Below are 20,223 nucleotides of genomic sequence, written 5' to 3' on the forward strand. Positions count from 1 at the left end.
CTTGTTGTTGATTTCCGGCAGATTAGACGCGTCCAAGGCGCAGTGCTGCCCCCCACAGGCTATTGTTGAAAGGTCAAAGAAAAAGTAAAAATAAAAGTTGGATGAGTTAGCGATCCAAGCTAAATTAAGCTAAGCTAAGCTAAGCAAACCAAGCACTCGTTTATTTACTATATTTACATATATTTTCTCTCCTAAATTGTTTATTTTCACTTATATTCAAGTAGTTTCATTTAAAACTTAAAGGTTGTTAGCCTAGAAACTAATACGTTTTATGTAATGTATGTATCTAATAAAACTTCTAATTTCTTTGTTTGATTTATGTCTTTTTAAATGTTTTTTTTTTCTTGGCTTTATTGATCATATATTCTTTAAACGTGTCTAGTAACTTAGATTCTTGTGTATGATCCGGTACGATGAGGAAAACCATGAACGGCATTCAATCCACGCCAAGATGTGATTTCAGCTCATTGTTATTCTTGGAGGAACAATAAAAATAATATAAAACCTAACCTTATAGTTCCTTTTTCCCACTTTTCCAGACCTTATTTCTAGATCTATATTATTTTGTAGTAAAGCCTGTTTTGCTGTCTCATCTGCTTCTTCATGACGCCGAATTACAACATGAACCGGGACCCAAACAAATGCTACAGCTCTGCCACTCTGAACTATTCTATTTAGCACAATCATAATTTTTTATCACTAAATCTGGTCTAGTATCACTCCCCTCACTTTCTGGTGCCATCAGAGCCACTGCAGAATCTGAGCATACAACTGCACCCACAGGATTGATTTCTTCCCCCTAATCAAGTGCTCATAAAATTGCCACAAGTTCTTCCGTGAAGACTGACACACAATCTGACAGCCACTTCCCATGTCAGATTTGAATTTGTGGTATGCTCATCCCTGTCGCCGCCTTCCCAGTATTCAAATTTTTGACCCATCTGTGTAAACCTTTATGAAACTCTTCCACTTACTCCTACATGTTATTAACACTACACGCACTGCTACTACTAACATTATTAACTCTACTACTACTCTTCTTATTTTTTTTTTTTTTATTATTTGTTGAAATTAACTCTGTTGGTTACACTGAAAATTTTAAAAAATGATTGTATGTCTAATCATTATTATTATTATTATTATTATTATTATTATTATTTTTAAGTTCAATTATTTCCTATTACATTTATGCCAAAACTGTATGACAAGATAAGACTTTATTGGTCCCCAACATGAAATGTAAGTGTTATGGCAGCAGGGCAAGACAATGAGCCCATAAAAAAAGTAAAGATAAGAAAATAATAATAAAATATAACATATCAAAGGTACCAGAAATGTTTACACCAGAGTTGGTGGTGAATATACGTTATGAATATCATGAATAGTATTGTAAATAGTATTGTAAATAAGCCGCATACCTCAGCTAAGATAGAAATGTTTTAGGTAAATACTGAGTATATTGACTAGTTACACATTAAAAAGGCTCAAAATACAGATCTGTTTGAAAAATTACTTAAAAGACGGGGTTGTGTCTAGGTTTTAAGCTGTGACATGTTTTCTACACGGAGTCATTTTGGCAACGCACCACAAACATGCGCATGCGCAGTAGTGTCTAGGAAGTGCGGAGAAATTTATGCGCTTTTTTTTTTTTAGCTGAGTTGGCTTAACGGCTGCTCATTTGTGGCTGCCAGGAATTGCACATAAACGCTGATAACTGGGATAATAATTTGCCGGAGGCCCATCGTTTAAAAATGCCCCGGAGAAAGGTAAGACGGACGTTTGCTCCGGACTCGAGGGTGCAGACTGCAGATCGCGCTACAAACAAACATAACGTCATTGCTAACGTTAGCCAACACAGAGGCAGAAATCAAACTCTGGGTGGGAAATACCAACCAGCCTGTTGGGCTAAAGTGTGCAACAATGAGATGTTTTTATTCAGAAGCGTGTGTGTGTTGGATATTAATGCTGTTAGAAAAACACAAGAGCTGTTTCTCAAAAGAAGCTAATGTTGGCTAATGTTTATTGCTGAGTTGCCAGAATGTGCTGTGGGTTTTTTTTTCATTCGTGATAGAGGGGAAATAGCTGCAAATTGCTTGTTTTGTGCATTTGGTGAGATTTATTTTAGGGAAAAGCGCGCAGCAGCTAAACTGGGAGTTTAACGTCTTTAACGGCAGCTTTCCCTAACTGACAAAAAAAAAGGAACAGGCTGTTCTTTGGCGTGCGTGATGACGTAACGAGCGACCGGACCAAAACAACTCTGTGATTGGTCAGAGTCGGGCCCGACTTGACGCTCATTGGTTGGACTATTCCAGACCCCACCCACTTTTTAATTTGATTGGTCCGATGCAAATTGCGTGCGCATCCTCTTGTTGTGAAGTTGTCAAGTGGGCTAGCAACATTAAAGAACTGCACGTTGGGGTTTTGCACAGTAAATAATTAACAAAATTATATCTCAAATTTTAAGGCATTGAAAACAATTGTACTTCTTTTTTTTAATTAACCAATATCATTAACATTAACATTTATTTTAAAACTGTATATATTCAGTTTAGAGTAACCAAAGTAACATTTAAAGAGTTTAAAGAGTTTGTCAAATCTTAAATCAAACTCTATAAAAAGTGAAACAAAATGTTAAATTATATGATACATGGTTCAAAGAGGAATAATGTACTTATTTTCATTTTATCTTTTTAATTTATTTATTATTATAGCTTATTGTTGTTGTTTTCCCCCCGATTGGTCTCCTACTTCATTTGTTTCAGTCTATAATTTTGTTCTTATGACCCGTGATTGACCAAGTTTGCATTATTTACATGTATTTTTTTCCCATAAAGTTATGAATCCAGTTAAAAAAAGGTCGGGCGGGGAAGCTGCCCAAGCTAAACTAAATTAAACTAGGCCAAGCTAGAACAGAATGCCCTTTATTGTCATTATTATTATTATTGTCATTATCGTCAGTGTATAATGAGATTAAGGAGCTAAGTGCTCTTGTATTTATTGTATTTACATATATTTTCAGAAATTACTTTGCTAAGTTTAATGTAAAATTAATTATTTTACACAAAATCTCTCAAAATGTAATATAATAACACTTGTGACTTCTAAGTTTGATTTATTATTTTTCTTATTGGTCATATATTTAGGTACATTCTTTGAGTTGATCTCTGTGTCACATTTCCTAATACAAAACTACAGCAAAAATATGGGAAAGCTAAAGAGAAATAAAATAGATACATATAGTTTTGCGTATTATTTCCCCATGTAGTAGCAGGTTTTCCTGGTGGATTTTTATTTGAAGCGAGGGAAGGGGCCCCTCCAGCACGTTATTTGTGCGATGCTAATGTGGGCTCTGCTGGAGTCCCCCCCGTTACCCCACCCCCACACGGGCCGGGTGAGCCCTCCGTTATCAGCGTTACCCCCGTTCATTGTGTGTGGCCGGCAACCCTGAGACAAACTGAGCTGCAAAGCAACTTCATTTGATATCACTTCATTTTCCTGATGTGCTCGGAGCTGATGGCAATTTGTCTTCAAAACAGAGTATTTGGGAATTGACGTGGAAGGTGCATCGTAGGCGTTGTGGTTGGCACAACAGACGTGCGGGCGGTGAAAGGTTTATTCTGAGTATTTCTTAACAAGTCAGTTAAGGTAAGAGGGGAACTCAACTCTGGAGGAGATGTGGAGGTTCTGATGCTCCTCCTCCGTCATGGGATCTTTATTGAATTATCCGCTGGTAATTAAAATAAAAAAAACAGTTTTATCTAAGTTAATCTCACCAAAGCGTTCTGAATGTTTCAGTTGAATAACAGCAGATAATTGTCGTTGTTTTCCTAGAGGACCGCAGGCAGCAGCTCGGACGGGACGGAGGACTCTGACTTTTCCGCCGACCTCGAACACGCCGAAGCTTCGGAGATCGTGCACAGACGCAGCAGCACACGCCTGACTCGCGCCTCCCTGCGCCTGAGCCAGAGCTCACAAGGTAAATTATTATTATTAGAACAAAAACATAGATATAGCAGAATGTTTGATTCATTTCTCCATTACACCTCTTATTAAAAGCAGTTTTCTCAATCACATGAAAAGTGCTGGGAGGCAGCGTGGAAACATGAACACAGGTCAACCCCATAGCTTTTGGTTATGTCCACAAAACATATATATATATATCCACACACATATAACACCTTTTCCAGGAAATGGGAGGAATGGACGAGTTTTATTTAAACAGAGGATACTACACATTAATAATTAAAGACACTGGTTATTATATACAGTGATATTATCAACATAACAGCTTGTTGTCTCCCTGTTTTCCCTCCACTTTAATCTCCCTCCTCATTCTAGTTTTATGCACTGATGAGCCATAACATTATGACCAGTCATAATCCCTGTCTCACATTACTGTATTCTTGTATATTACTCACATTACTCAGCCGGACATGTCTACGTGTAGCATAGGTTTGACTGAGTTCTAGTTCCAGTTCAGAAGTACAGTAGGTGAACACACAAGTGAACACAAATACCTTTTTTTATTTAACCATCCTGCATTAAATTCTATCATCATGAAGGTTCTGGTATCCAGCATTTAGTTTAAAATAATAGACAGACCTGTTGCTTCAGCTGTGTTTTCAATTTAGAGACTGTGGTTTGTTTATTATAGTAACATTTGTTCCCACTATTTTTTATTAAACAACAGAAACACTTATTTGTTTGAATTCAGCTACAAACTACATCCTCCAAAATTCCCGTTGAATCATCTCCTCTCTGTTATCGCAGTCACGAAGCAGAGACTTGGTGCAGGACTGTCTTTTTCTGAAATTGCAAGCGAGCGCATAATGGGACCCGCCGAGCATGAATGAGTTCAGACAGGCTGACCTCCCCCCACCAAACACTCACATAATCTTTACTCCCACCCCCTGCGTGACCTCCTTCTGCTCCGGCTGCCGGAGGGGATTTACGACGGGGAAAGAAAGGCTAGCACTGTTTCTCCTGCGTTTTGTCAGCAGGAGAAGACGACTGTCACCGCCGAGTCTCCTCACGCGGGCTCAGAAACAGCACAGAGGCCAGTTATCACGACAAAGTAGAGGATTCAAAGCTTCTTTTCTTTTCCTTTTTTTGTGTCTGGATCTGTGCCTTCATGACAGCTGAGGCTTTCTGCAACAAGTAAACCCCGTCTTCTTCTCAACATTTTTGCTTGAAGTTGATCGCTTGCAGGCCACTGGGTTCTTTTTTTTGTTAAAGTTTTTGTGTTAGATTCGATCCACTTATTTTAATTGTACTTGCATCTACCAGTAATTAATCTGTAGATTAAAAACAAGGAGCCGCAGTAATTTAATGCCTCAGTTTCAAAGCAGGAGCAAGGACATGTTTCAGTAGATTCAGAGTTCTTTCTAAACATTTTTTACGATGCTCGTATCTCAGTTACTCTGACGTCCATAACATTTGTTAGAAGGAAGTCATGCAGAAAAATCTTCTAAAAGTTTGTGGTCAGTTTTAATAGTGATCACTTCTCTTAACAAGCGTCTCTTCTCTTCCCTAGATAACTGCAGCTCTCCTGCGGCTGCGGCTCCTGACGAAGGCCACGATTCAGCAGCAGAGTCGACGGCAGCAGCAGCAGCAGCAGCAGCAGCAGCGTCGGTCTTTTCCTCCGGGCGCAGGATCACTCGCAGCCAGCAGGGGGCGTCAAACGCCACGGCCAAGAAGTACCCCCTCCGTCAGAGCAGGTCGTCCGGCTCGGACACCGAGGCTAACGGTACGTCCCACTCCCGAAGCAGATTCATTTGTTGTCGGAAGTCCGGGACGTGTTTATGAATGAGGAGAGAGTAGAAAAGGTTGACGCAACATTAGGGGGATTGTTCTGATACGACAAAGAAAGTAAATAAAAATCCCGGAGGAGGACGTTGAGTTGTTGTCACGTCTGTGATCACAGCGTGTTCCTGATTATAAAGAAGACTAATGTGTCTCGGTAGATCTCCTGGACGTGTTTTATTAAGACTTTACACAGACCAGGAACTGTGGAGGATCACGATCCACGTCCATTAAAGCGGAGAGAGATTATTAGATGAAAAGATGTCATGACACACCGTTAACAAAATGTGTTCAATTACTTTATTTTAATTGACAGGACACTGCCTTTGTCTGTGTCTCGTAGTCTTCCTGTATTTGTTTGCTGAGTACAAAATAGAAACAGTTAAACAACTTCTCTTTTTTGATATTTTTATTTTTTTGATTATTTTTATATGTGCCCTCTAGTTTTCAACCAGGAAATCCTGTTTTAGTGTCTCTGTCATAACGTAGGGTTAGTTAGATGTGTGTGAAGTTAAATTAGCTTAATCCATTTAGATAAATATCTGAGGTTATTGGTAAGGTTTCTTTTAGAAGATACAGTCGTACTCGGCCCTAAGACCAACATCAAAGAACTGCTCACAACTAAGGCAAACTCTAGTGTCACCTCACATCGTCTGTGTCTGGACAAAAAAGTCCCAGTTGGACCCCTTGGTGGACAGATTTTAGTATGTTTGACGTTCCTACATTAGATAAAGGAGAAAAACGTGAAGTAACGTCATTTTTGACCTCTTACCACCACACGTGGTGTTGATTAAGTACATTCAGTCTGATAAAATCAAGGTGTCCACGGTGGAGGAGCCACAGAAAAACAGTCATTTCCCAGTGTTTTAGTCAGAATATTTAAAATATTTAGAATTTATCACACTTATTAATCCCTTCATTTACTGTCTTTCTGCAGGGTTTCATATTAAAGTTAATCTTTGTCAACAAATAAAACGTTTCAGCTGCGTTTTTCAGTTGAACGTCTCAAGAACCGATGTCGTTTGTTGGCGTTAAACTGACGTCTTAAATGTCCCAACGGGACCAGAAGAAATGGAAACAAAGCTGAAATATGTCCTGCCAGAGTCTCCTCTGCTCCAGTAACATTATTCTCTACTATTGGATTTCTCTGCTTATCTCATATCTATGTGGGTTAGGGTTGCAGCCTGCAGAGATTCCGTTTAAAGTTGATTTGTGGCAGGAGACGGCTTCATAGACGCCTTTATCACACAAATATTGGTAACGCGTTTGTATCGCTAACCGTGATGTGTTTCCCTTGTCTCGATTGACTCCTCAGACATCAAGCGGGGGGCGGATCGGGACGAGACCCCTCCTCGCACCCCGACGGGAAACGCGCCGTCCTCAGAGTCGGACATCGAGGTTTCCAGCCCGAGCAACGACCTGGTGTCGTCCAGCAACGACATCGTGGTGTCTCAGGAGGAGGACGAGAGGCTGGCCAAGGAGCTCTCGCTGAAAGAAGCCGCCGCCCACGACCTTTCCCACCGGCCCAAGCGACGCCGTTTCCACGAGAGCTACAACTTCAACATGAAGTGTCCCACGCCCGGCTGCAACTCACTGGGTGAGGGCACGGACACGTTCAGCTTCGGACCAGCAACTTTTATTTGTGTACTTCACCTTCCACTTCCTCCCTTTTCCTCTCAGGTCATCTAACAGGCAGACATGAGAGACATTTCTCCATATCAGGATGCCCCCTATACCACAACCTCTCTGCCGATGAATGCAAGGTACACACGTAAAAATAAGTCAAAATAAGAAGTGTGAAACTGTGATTTATGCCAAGACATGAAAGACAAACACAAACCAGCATCCAAATTTCACGGGTATTGAAGAATCACTTATGAAATATGAATTATAGGGCTTTAGCAGCATTTAATACATTCATAGCTGTCGGATAGAAACTATTTTTTGTAGCGTCCAGTGGGTGAAGCCGAAGGAAGCCGTCAGACAGAAATTGAAATTGTCAAGCTGCGAAGCCTCCAGGAACAACGGAGGTGTCTGCTGCCATGTTTGTGGTGCGGGCCGGGGTTGTTGTTGAGTCGTTGGTGGTAGACGGTCTGGATGTTTGGTTTCAGGGCAAAGCAACGACGCGCGACAAACAGGCCGAGGAAAGGACGCTGTCGCACCGCCAGGACGAGAACAGGCACTCCACGAGAAACCAGGTAACACGTTTCTTAAAACGCACAATACACAGTAGCATCAGACGCAAGCTCACACCTCAAACAGACAGATGTGTGTAAGGTAGTTCTCTTTGACAGCTCAAGTGAGTAAATTCAGGTGGAGGCTGTGACCCTTTGACCATGACTTCCCCAGTCTAAATGTGGATTGTGACACAGTGTGTGTCTGTGTGTATGGGAGGGAATCCCCTTAACGTTACTCTGAAAAGCAGCGATGCCTCAGTTCATGTTGTCAGTGATGTCAGGGTGAGAAGGAAAGTGCTGCTGTTGGTGAAGTCACAACCAGTGTGTTATGCAACAAAGGCCACGCTCATTAATCACTGGAGAAAATGTCGTGTTGTAATATTTATTGTAGAATAAAACCTTGTAATGTAAGTAATGGACAAATATAGCAGCAATCCATTACTAAAACAAAAGAAACAAAAATACAGAACTTGCTTGATTTAAGATTTCCAAATGAGACAGAGCTGAACGTATTTTGTCATTTCCCAACTTCGCGCACAATCAAGGAAAGTAAGATAAGAAACATTTTATGAATGTGTAGGGGAGGAAATTTAGTTTATTTTTAGATCTGAAGTATTAGAAAACTTAATTGGGACGTCCTTAATTGATAACTGTGTCATCATCATATGATGGATGGATATATGGATGCTTTATTTATCTCCTCGGCCATATATAAGTGGCCTAAGTATAGTTCCTTGCGGGACGCCGCTCACAATTGACTTGTGATTATCAGCTGCAGATCAAATATCAATTTAGTATGGCATTATTACTTTGTTTATTAGCATGAGAAGGTTAAATCGAAAGTAGTAATCTTTCTTTACCTCTATCTTGCCGTTCTTCAGAATTAGTGAGCTGAATGGCTTATTACAGAGCATCAGTATTAAAGTCGTCTCTGTGCTCTCAGGCCCCTTCAGATCGTCAGCTGCGATACAAAGAGAAAGTGACAGAGCTGAGGAGGAAGAGGAACTCTGGCCTCAATAAGGAACAGAAGGACAAGTACATGGTAAGTGGATAAACGCATGCATGCAAATAAAAAAAAAATGAACGTCACTTAAAAACGAAACATGTTTTATTTTAATATTTTAAACGTCTTCGTCCTCTGCTGCCAGGAGCACCGTCAAAGCCACGGGACGAGTCGGGAGCCGCTGCTGGAGAACATCACCAGCGACTACGACCTCGAGCTGTTCAGGAAAGCGCAGGCACGTGCATCGGACGACCTTGTAAGAGAGAAAACTCATCATCAACTCCCTCCCTTACTCGCTTACTTCCTCCCTTTCCTTCGTGTGCCGCTCCTCCCCCCTTTTCTGCCTTATTCTTGTCCTTCTCTGTTTCAGTCCGCAAAATTCTCCTCTGCAACCGCTGGAGGAGTCTGAGATATTTTTGGTAGTTTGGTTTGGACACTCACTTCCTGTCACTGTGTGTTTGTTTTTTCTTCTGCTCTGTTACGTTTGAAGATAATTGAAGCGATTATATACACGTAAAGTTCATTAAAGTGGTCCGAGTACAGATCCCTGTGGGACGCCGGTACAAGTTCAGATTCTCACTGATAACGTTTACACCCTAATATTTATACATTGATAATTTTCCTTGTAGTTCTTCATTCTGCATTTTCCTCCCCCATCATTTTATCGTGTGACTGAGGTTTATCGACGTCCGATCCTCTTCCCTGAATAATTTTAGTTTCTCCTCTCCCCTCTCTGCTTGTCCTCTCTGCACCTCGTCTCCCTGTCCCTCGCGTCCTTGTATGGCCGAACAGGAGAAGCTCCGTCTCGCCGGCCAGGTGTCGGAGGGCAGCAACATGATCAAGACCATCGTGTTTGGACGCTACGAGCTGGACACCTGGTACCACTCCCCGTATCCGGAGGAGTACGCCCGCCTGGGGAGGCTCTACATGTGCGAGTTCTGCCTTAAGTACATGAAGAGCCAGACCATTCTGCGCAGGCACATGGTGAGGCATTTCCCACGGTTGCATTCGAAACTTTAATGAGAGAAAGACAGTGACCATAATCACTCCTTTTTGGAACATTTAGACATTCAGGTCCAGGTAGATCCAAACAAAAAGTCGGAAACAAGCAGGAGTTGTACAGACTAGTCGTACTGATGCCTCAAAAAAGACAGATGTGGAGTCCAGTGGTCATTGTAGCAAAGTAGCAGCAGTTCATCAAGTGTGTGGAGTGGTAATGCTTCAATCAATCAATTAATCCCATACTACCGTGACATGTCAGTACTGAAATACAATCAATGCACACTCATCTAAAAAGGCACCTGCTAATGCTAACAGAGTCCAAATCCACTCAGCAACAGTCAATTAACAACTTCACCAAACATCCTACGGTAACGGACAGAAGGAGGCTTCACATCAACAATTTACTGGTGACTTTCATTGTCAGAGGTTATGTGACCTTTAGAGGTGGTGCTGATATCTGTGTTTCAGTATTTTGGTGAAGTTTTTGGTCCCTTACTCATCCAGTATCTCCATAACTGGAAGAAGAAAACGCAGCACTAAAGACAATATTTCTTCGCCTGAAAAGTCTTCTATTGATAAAAAAAATATTAAGCTGTTTCGTATCAGTGGTATTAAAGCCTCAAAGTCAAAATGACACAAAAGGAGCCTCGGCTTTTTGCCTCAGTTCAAACTATAACTGTACTATCTCAGCACCTAAGGCCATTTATAATGGTATTCCTAGACCATGCAGACTGCATTTAGATCGGCCCTTTGCCCTTCCAGCGCAGTTTAGAGCGATAGACCTGAAAGTCAGGATATCAGCTCTTCTGCTTCAGTCTTGGTCTTTCTTTTTATCTCTTGTAGATTAATTCCATCTTGCTTTACAGAATACACATTGCACTGATACTGATCTAATCCGATCAGTTTAAAAAGGCCTGGATCTGCCCTAATACCGATCAAGACATCCATAGTTTTAATGTGTTTAATATATACTGTACGTTTACTCCTGCTCTGCACTGACTTCCTCTCGTTTGTCTGTGCCGTCCCTTGTGAAGGCCAAGTGTGTGTGGAAGCATCCTCCAGGCGATGAGATCTACAGGAAGGGCAACATCTCTGTGTTCGAGGTTGATGGAAAGAAGAACAAGGTGAGAGATCAACGCACGTCTGAACCTCAGACTTCACTCAGCAAGTCCAGCAGTCCGTGAACCTCATGGAGGAACATTTAAACATATTATAAACCTTTTCCAGTAAGTTTGTCCTGATATGAGTCTCAGACATATTTGTTGCGCTCTCCCTCTGTTAGATTTACTGTCAAAACTTATGTCTGCTGGCAAAACTCTTCCTGGACCACAAGACTCTGTATTACGACGTCGAACCGTTCCTCTTCTACGTCATGACCGAAGCAGACAACACGGGGTGCCACCTGGTCGGGTACTTCTCCAAGGTAACTCAAGATTCAGAATCTTCACCACCCCTTGAGATGCGGTACCAAGATGGCCGCCCCGTGTGTTAACAGTAATTAGAAGCTCCTGTAATATTCTGTTTATTAGCAATTCTGATTAGTTTTAGTTACATTAAATCGATTGTATGGACTATTTTTCCACAAACATACGTTGAAATGCTGTTTTCATGTGTTACATGGGACATATAAGCACATGTTGCACTAACAAGGACTAAAAACAATACCCTGGTAAAGTCACAACAGTGCAAATTGAGATTAATAGTGGTTTTGTTTCTACATTTAAATTAAAAACATTAAAAAGTTTTGAATTTTTTTTTTAATATAAATTTCTGCCTCATGTGGTAGATTTGATCACTATAAATAGTTCTATACTGGTCATAAAAAACTCATGAGTTCCATTTACACTTTGTGTAACTTAAACTGACTAAATTTAGTTTAACATTATACCAATAATATTAGTTAATATCAAGATTTTTCTCTAATTTTACTTTGCGCTCAAAAAATGTAAATATTGAACACATCAAGTTTCCACCGAGTTATATTCAGACAAGGCTAGCGCTTTCATGGACACGGCCTTCTGTAACTGGAACACCGGTAACTCAAACTTCCGCCCTCTGAGGTAAATGGAAAGCACCAGCAAGAGGAGTCTGGTTTGCACATTTTTGTAATCAACCTTGAAAGTCCCACGTCTGTCAAACCACCATCTTCCAATATTTGTTCTCCCTCCGCAGGAGAAGAACTCTTTCCTGAACTACAACGTGTCCTGCATCCTCACCATGCCACAGTACATGAGGCAGGGCTACGGCAAGATGCTCATAGACTTCAGTGAGTACAGACGCCTCTTTGTACGATTGTGTATCTCGTAAATTAAACCAGGGACTGGATTTTAGGAGGATGTCCTGAGCTCTGATTGAAGCGTCCTTGTCCAGGTTACCTGTTGTCCAAGGTGGAGGAGAAGGTGGGATCCCCTGAGCGCCCCCTGTCTGACCTGGGCCTCATCAGCTACAGAAGTTACTGGAAGGAGGTGCTGCTGCGCTACCTGAACAACTTTCAGGGCAAGGAGATCTCCATCAAAGGTCAGTGGACTTAACCTCATCTGTTCCAGCGTCAGAGGAAGAAAAGACAAAACGTTCCTCACTGTGAGGGAGGAATCCGAAATATACCGATGAAAGTGTTTGCGTGCTGATGTGTGCACGTATGCATTCAAGTGTGTAGCGGCTGGTTCAGAGAGCACTGAGGCCACAGCGAGTCACTGTTTCAAGTGATAAATGAAGGCGGATGCCCGCAAGAATCCAGCAGCAGTTTCTAGGAAAGTAGGTCATCCCGGAGACGTGAGGAAGCTCCTGCTGTCTGAGTGCATCGGTTTTATTTCTGCCGGTGAGATTCTTTCCACGAAAAAAAAAAAAAACATGGTTATGTGATGAAAACAAAAAAAACACCCAATCCTTCAAGTGAAGTGCTGCATTATATCAGCCAGCGCACATGCTCATAGTTTCTGTGTTTGCATTTAACTAGAAATGTGCAAAATCTAAATATCACAATAAAAAACACCTACCTAAACGTACACTTACGCTCTCATGAGGTGGCTTTTCAGTTGTAACAATATAACAGTGTATCGCAAAAGTCACTGGAGATGAAGCAGAGTGACCAGTTCATTTGAAGTCCATCTTCCTCAAAGTGAAGTCTCGCGTGACGAGAATTTAAGATAATTTTGGGATCTTGAAAGACGAGTCATTATGAGAGTTACAGCTCATTCGCAAAACAGGAAAATCCAGGAATATTGCTTTTATTTTACGAAAAAATGTAATGGAAACACAGCTAGAGAAAACATAAACGAGATGTTTGCACTAGACACAACATGCTACTGAGGTTAATGTGAATATTAAAATAACAGTGTGTCATCCTCTGGTAACTGGGGGTGGGTATTGGCAACAACTTCACGAAACGATACGTATCGCGATACTTGAGTCACGATACGATACATTATTGCGATATTATGATATTGCAATATTCTACATAGTTCACTGAGAAATTTTAAATGCAAAAAAAACATTGTATATATATGTACATCAGATGACGATAATAATTCATCCGACAAAAACAAATTTAATCTAAATTGTATCGTTAGAAAAACCGCAAATCGCGATATATTGCCATATGGATATTTTTTCCCACCCCTAGTGGTGACTATGAGCATGTTTGACAACTTTATATAGTTATATAAGTAATTCATCTAGTAGTTATTTAATTTAAAACTAAAGTGGTGGATCAAACCTGGTAATGATACACACCTGAAATTTACTAAAAAAACAAACAAAAGCACCACAACACAGTGAGGTGCATCAAACTTACAGTTGTCTCTTTATTTAGTTCAGTTTCCACGTTTCCACCATTGATCGTAATTAAAATAACTCTTATTTACGTCATTTCATGCATCTTTTTGTCACTTTATGTAGTGTGACAAAAACATTGTTGTCGCAGTAAATAAGAAGTAATAAAATCATCGAAGGTCAGACAGCTTCCACTACAGTGAATGGTTCATTATTAACACTCTGTTCCCTCACATCAATATTTCCTTTTGAGCTTCTTGTTCCAAATTCCTTATTTGGGTTTAGGGGGATGTTTTCAAGTCGCACAACACATTTCCTCAGTCATCTTTATTCCAGCTCTGCTTATTATTCTGTGACTGTAGAGTTTAGCAAACAAAGTGGGTTTCATCACCATTCAGATCTTTTCATTAGTTTTAAATAACACGCTTTGTTAAAACTTGACCTGGAGAGTGTAGTATTACTGTCTTAAGGTTTTACAAAATATTTTTTGTTTCTTTCAGTTTTGTAGAAATCACAATAACCACGACAGTGATGAATAAACAACAAAACATTCTTACTTGGTTTTAAAACTAGTGGCTGAGCCGTCAGCTGTTTGTCCACAGGAACATGTAAAAAACGTACATGTTAGAGACGTTCACAGCGCAGGAACTTTTTCTTTGTTCTTGTAAAAGTTCCTGGAACTGAGAACAACCACGAGAGACGAAAACCTTGACGGAAGTTACATGAACGCAGCAACAACTGCAATTAAAAAATAAACGTAAACACGAGTAAAAAAATTAGCCGTGCAAAAACCAAGTCTGAACCATTAGCCTAAAAAAAATGAAACAAAACACAAAAAAATGGGCCAATGAAATCCAGGTTTTCTCCACCGTAGTTTTTTGTGATGTTGATGTACCAATCATCACCTAACCCTTGATTATATGGACTTAAGTTCTCTGTGGGTGACGTCTAGTTTTCCCAATATTCTTCTTGGTCCATATTATGAATTTCCTGAATGATTTTTTTCAGCTATTTTTAGTTATAGCTCCTTTTTCTACCAGTTAGTGGTATCTACAACAAACATCTCTCCCCTTTCTTTAACCCAGCTGGTGTCTGAAGGTTCTCAGGTCATGGTGATCCAAAAGGTGTTAAAGAAAGGAAGGAACCTGGATTTGTAGAATTCTTTGAAGACGTTTTGCCGCTCATAACCTATGAATGATACTCTAATGAAGCCATTGTCAGTGGGAACATCGACTCTCAAGGTGTGAATAGTGTTGAAACTTCTTTTTTTAGTTTACTGTAAATTGACGGCAGATTAAATCTCAGTCTAATTCCTCTGTTCAGAGAAGGTTTCTCCAATGTGGCTTAGATGACTCCCTAAATATGTAACTCTGAGAGTAAAGTTGGTCTTTGTCCTGATGATGCCAGCTGCCTTTCTACAGTGTCTTTAGATTAATATCCAGATATTAGGAGCCTAAGAAGGTGCTGCTGAAGTTGGGTTAGTGTTAATCAGATCATCGAGTCTAACTCTGGTTTCCCTCCTCAGAGATCAGCCAAGAGACGGCCGTGAACCCGGTGGACATCGTCAGCACACTACAGTCCCTCCAGATGCTCAAATACTGGAAGGGAAAGCACCTGGTTTTAAAGCGACAGGTAGGAAGCACAGTTCACTTTGTCCGTTTGCTAGAAAGTCGTTGTGGTGACGACAACTCTCGTTCGTTTTCCTCCTGAAGGACCTCATTGACGACTGGAAGGCCAAGGAGACCAAGCGTGGTAACGGCAAAACCATTGACCCCACAGCCTTAAAATGGACCCCGCCTAAAGGGACGTAGAGGAGCTTCCGTTTCACACACAGAACCCACCCACCCCCCCTCAAAAAAAAAAACACACAAACACACCTATAGACAGATCCTCCTTCATACTCACACAGTAACACAAAGTCCGTCACTGCTCTGGGTTCAAGCAGCCACTGAGTCCAACAGACAGGAGACAAAACTGTTTGGAAAACAGGAAAATGTACATGAATGTGGACTTAAATCTAAAATGACTTATATATATATATATTTAACAAAAATACATGTATTTGACCAGGTAAATATGAACTTAAAAACTTAAACTGTTATTGTTTGGATGTGCTTGATAAGAAATGTGTCAGAAGACAACTCATCTGGCCAAATGAAATGCCAAAAACATTTTTAGGAAGAAGAGTTTATATCTTAAAACATGTCACAAGATAAAAAATCAGCTTCTTTTAATCCCATTTTAACCTTTTATCCAATAACGTGCCCTGTTATTTCGTTAGCAACAGCTGCTACCACCGTTAGCGTCTCCAGATGGATCCTTATTTCATAGTGATGAGTCAAGTTTGAGTAGTTTGTTTAGTTATTTCATAAACTGTTGGTTCATTTACATATTTTAAACATTTAACTTTGCATGGGACGCCTTTGTGTAACACCAAGTATCACACAAAGAAGCTAGTGTAGATTTGTTTATGGTTGGATAACATGGACTAAACGGAGTCGGCCACACAGAAACCCTAGATGTCGGTACATGTACGACGGCTCGTTTCACCTCATTTGTTACCTAAAAAGTGAAAGTAATTGTGCGCCTTGTTAGCGCGTCTCCTCCCAGACACTAATCCAATCTGGGACCGCCTGAACCGAACGTCTGCTGCGTCTCATTCTGCTCTCCGGGCCGTCGACACAACGCAGGTCGGGCCTCGCGCCGACTCGCTTAAACGGGTTTTCGGGCAGACGCAAACCAGCTGGTTTTGATTAAACAGGACAGGGGCTTCTGGCGCGCATTAAAGTTTCGTGGAAAAGGACGGGAGGTTACCGCTCGGGTCACATGACTCGGAGAGAGTTCCCTCACAGAGTTGATTGGATTATTCTCTGAGAGTTCTAATAAAAACCCACCATGAATTACTGTCATAAAGTCCGAGATACACATGACTTTGGCGAATAAATGACGTCCGGACCAAACAGTGGCTCTTTGAACCCAGAACCAGTCAATAACCTCCCACATCCACCCACGTCGTGTCGAGTGTTTAGCAGCCGGTTAGCCAGGAAGCTATAGCTGCCACTGGCCTGGTTGTACTCTGTTACCTTTTTTTAATCTCAGCTGTGCTATTTCACGGTTTCTACAATCTCATCCGTTAGCAGAGCGGGAGCTTACGAACGTGTCGTCATTATTCAGTTCTCGATGATATTTCATACTTTTTCTACCTCTAAAGGTTTTACCACTGTTAAAACAAAACAAAAAAAACAAACAAACAAAAAAAAAAAAAGCCACGGCCCATTTTAAGCTTTTCTTCTTTTGTTTTATGTGTGGAAATATGTAATATGTGTTTTTCCCAGCGAGTGTTTTCCTTTTTGTTTTTACTAGATTTTTTTTTTTTTTTAAAATATGCTATTTATATTCTTTTTTTTTAAAAAAAAAACAATATATACGTTAACTGCGTAGAACGTAAAGGAACGTAGAGGAATGTCTGCTTTGTAGGACTGGCTTCCTTGTGGATATAAATATTTATCTGGATTCATAAAAAAAAAAATTGTATGTAGATTTGAATGTGTGTAGACGCTCTTGAAAGGTACAGGAGGCATCTCCCCTCCAACAGAGACATTTCAGAAGTTTACTTCCTGTTATCAAAAGTGACACACGATCGAATCAGGACGTGTCTCTTTTGCACGTTGTCACTACTTGTTACCGCCGTCATCACTGCTGAGAGCAGATAGAAAAATACAATGACAACCTTCTATTTACTGAACGTAGCTGACAGCCTTTCGTTTTTGTTTTTTTTTTTTATTTTCTGTTCTGATAACTCACTGTGATTGATTGAAAACTGATATTCGAATCAACTTTTTCATTGTTTTTACGCACAGTTAATACAAAAAAAAAAAAAAAATGGAAGGAGTAGTTCAATGTTTTGGTAAATATGTTGAGAACTTGACCAAAACTTGATGCTACTCTCATGTCTGTACCATTAACTGTCCATAAATATGGGTGAAACCTGCTCGACGATGCGTAGTTCTCTAATTCAGAAATGTCAAAGAGGTGACGTGTAAGTAGAGCTGAGCCTAGACGCCTCATTGAAGCTTCATATTTTACTGATGCCCGTGATTTATATAAAGATGGACGAATGGTTTTGAAGCTAAGTGTGGTGCCTCTGGGCGTCGCCATCTTGGCATTAAGGACACGCCCTTAATGAGCCAAGCTAGCAATTTCCATCTCAGCTAAGCTAAGCTAGCTTGAAATGGTACTCATACTGAGGTCATGGTTTCGACATGGGAAGTCATCCAGAAGCCACAGAGGCTAGCAGTTAGCAAGCTAGCGGCTTGGTAACTTTATGTATTGGACAGGGGCGGGTGAGATGGGCAAAAAAAAAATAAAAAATCAAATCATGATATTATTTTTAAAAACAATTCTGATAACAGTAATCTGATGATATCCTTTAAAATGTGATTTATGTACAAAAAGAAAAAAAATTATTTGTGTGGTTTGCTCTTAAGTGGTGGAACAGATTTGTCGTCAAGGCGACAGTTTGTCACAATGAGGTCGACCCATGTGTCGCCACTAAATCATCCACCGAAGTCGTTGCTGAGACCGGAGTTTCCTGCATATTTCCTCCATGTGAGACTATCGTTTTTATTTTGTCTTTTTCGAGATATTATAATTACTCGATGATTGCACATTGTCATAACTTTTACGATACTATCGTAGACGACGCCCACCCCTAGAACGTAATATGTTTATGACTAAATTACGCTAGCGAAATCCGTTTTTGGTTATGGGGTGATGAGTACCACAAGAGGGCGCTGTTCAGATCGTTTTTCGAAGCCACCCATATTTACTGTACAGACATGAGAGCGGTATCAGTCGCCTCATCAAACAAAATAAGTTTCATTACCAAAATGTTGAAGTATTCCTTCAGACGTTCATAAGCTTAGAAATTGGAGGTGTTAGATTTAATCAACCATCACGATTGTTTTAAATTTTTTTATTTTCATGATCTTTTCCTTTGTTTTGTGGCTTTCTCAGCATAAACTTTTTCTTCTTTTGTGGTGTCAGAAATGTTGCCTTTAAAGTTCACAAAGTTGATGTTTTTTTTTGTTTTGTTTTGTTTTTTATCTTTTTATTCGTGTCTGTCTTTTTTAACTGTGACGTTTTCTTTCTACCAGGACTTCTTGTTTATATTTTTACTAATCCTTTTCCTCACGAGGGAGAAAAGACGAGCGACGGCACTGAATCAAATTCAAAACACGAACAGGCCGTGGCTTTCAAAGACGTACGTTCACCATCGTTTTAGCGCCTGTTCTCAATAAATATCTATAATGTGCTGCTGACTGAAATTCTTTTTGTTATTTTCACAACTTTCACGTGCACTGAGTGGAAACGGCAGTTAAAAAAATGAATCTCTATCCTTAAATACACCCCTGACGTAATTTTAAATGATCGGTCTTGAGAATTAAAGATTGTATCTAACAGGCACATGACTTTTTCTTAGCAGGAATTGAACCTGAATGCATCGTTTTCCCCTCACTGGACAACAAAAGCGTAATTTTTTTGGCCAAAGCATCTTTAAACTTAAAGACAACCAACCAACCTGAACGCATCCAAAAGTCCTTAAAAAAATAAAGTGTTGTCTTGTTGTTATTTTTCTCTCTGTGCCAATGGCAGCTATAGACGGGCAGTTTCACAGCAACCTTTGCTAGTTACCAACACATCTTAATAGGATCACAGATACCTGGACAGACGGGACGACACGTTCCTGCGTCCTCCAATCCTTCATTTAACCGCCGGCACATAGCAGCAACTCACAAAAGTAGCGTGGCATCCGTGGTGTAGCTCATTGTGCTATTGTAGTTGTTTTTGCCTCTACCTTCCCCTTCAATAAATAAAACAAATGGCCAGCGTCGTCTGATTGTGTTGTTTGTATGTCGCCAGTTTCCCCTGGCAACGATTGTCTGGACATAATATTGAGCGTATAGACAAATGGCTAACAAGGGGGTTACCATGATTTTTTTATTTAATTTAAAGTGGTTTTTATAACATTCGACAAAGCTGTCTTTGAATCCACCACAAGTAAATTTGCATATGTGTTTGTATAATGGCACTTTTTTAAAGTTACATTCATTAGAACACGTTAAAGACATTAGCTTAATAGCATAACTGCTGAAAAAGACATTTTTGAGTTACTGTTACAATATCAGAAAAATTAACCTATGTGCTTGCTAAAAACTTTTTCTTACGCAAAATGCTATGCTATTAGGCTTCTTGGAACTGCAATTTTCAGCATTAGCTTCACTTCAGCTAAAGGAGTTTGTTGGTTGTTCTGTAACAAACTACGACGCTACAGCCTTTTGCTGTTTAGCTTAACTTAGCACAGAGATTGGAAAATGGTAAACTAGTGATGGACTGTATTAGCTAACAATTTCATTCTCATCTGTGCTAAGCTAACGGGTAACTAGCTGTTGCTTCAAATTAAAATCA

General features: G+C 40.2%; 1 protein-coding gene across 3 annotated transcripts; it reads left to right on the plus strand.

Moving 5' to 3' along the window:
- The first annotated feature begins 1,599 nt into the window (after positions 1-1,599).
- On the plus strand, positions 1,600-19,641 carry LOC124998054 (histone acetyltransferase KAT7-like). 3 transcript variants are annotated; one of them, XM_047572183.1, is made up of 16 exons: positions 1,613-1,766; positions 3,537-3,730; positions 3,832-3,976; positions 5,534-5,746; positions 7,118-7,399; positions 7,483-7,565; positions 7,914-8,000; positions 8,923-9,021; positions 9,128-9,238; positions 9,775-9,966; positions 11,019-11,108; positions 11,267-11,407; positions 12,157-12,250; positions 12,355-12,501; positions 15,281-15,387; positions 15,468-19,641. In XM_047572183.1, the coding sequence occupies exons 2-16, from the start codon at positions 3,704-3,706 to the stop codon at positions 15,564-15,566; spliced, it is 1,917 nt and encodes a 638-aa protein (XP_047428139.1). In that variant the 5' UTR covers positions 1,613-1,766; positions 3,537-3,703; the 3' UTR covers positions 15,567-19,641. The 3 variants fall into 3 exon arrangements, with proteins under 3 accessions (XP_047428140.1, XP_047428139.1, XP_047428141.1); XM_047572185.1 differs by having other exon boundaries at positions 9,128-9,217; XM_047572184.1 differs by lacking the exon at positions 3,537-3,730 and having other exon boundaries at positions 1,600-1,766.
- Positions 19,642-20,223: the final 582 nt, after the last annotated feature.

The sequence above is a fragment of the Mugil cephalus genome, chromosome 20, assembly GCF_022458985.1.
Source record: "Mugil cephalus isolate CIBA_MC_2020 chromosome 20, CIBA_Mcephalus_1.1, whole genome shotgun sequence".
Classification (NCBI taxonomy): Eukaryota; Metazoa; Chordata; class Actinopteri; order Mugiliformes; family Mugilidae; genus Mugil; species Mugil cephalus.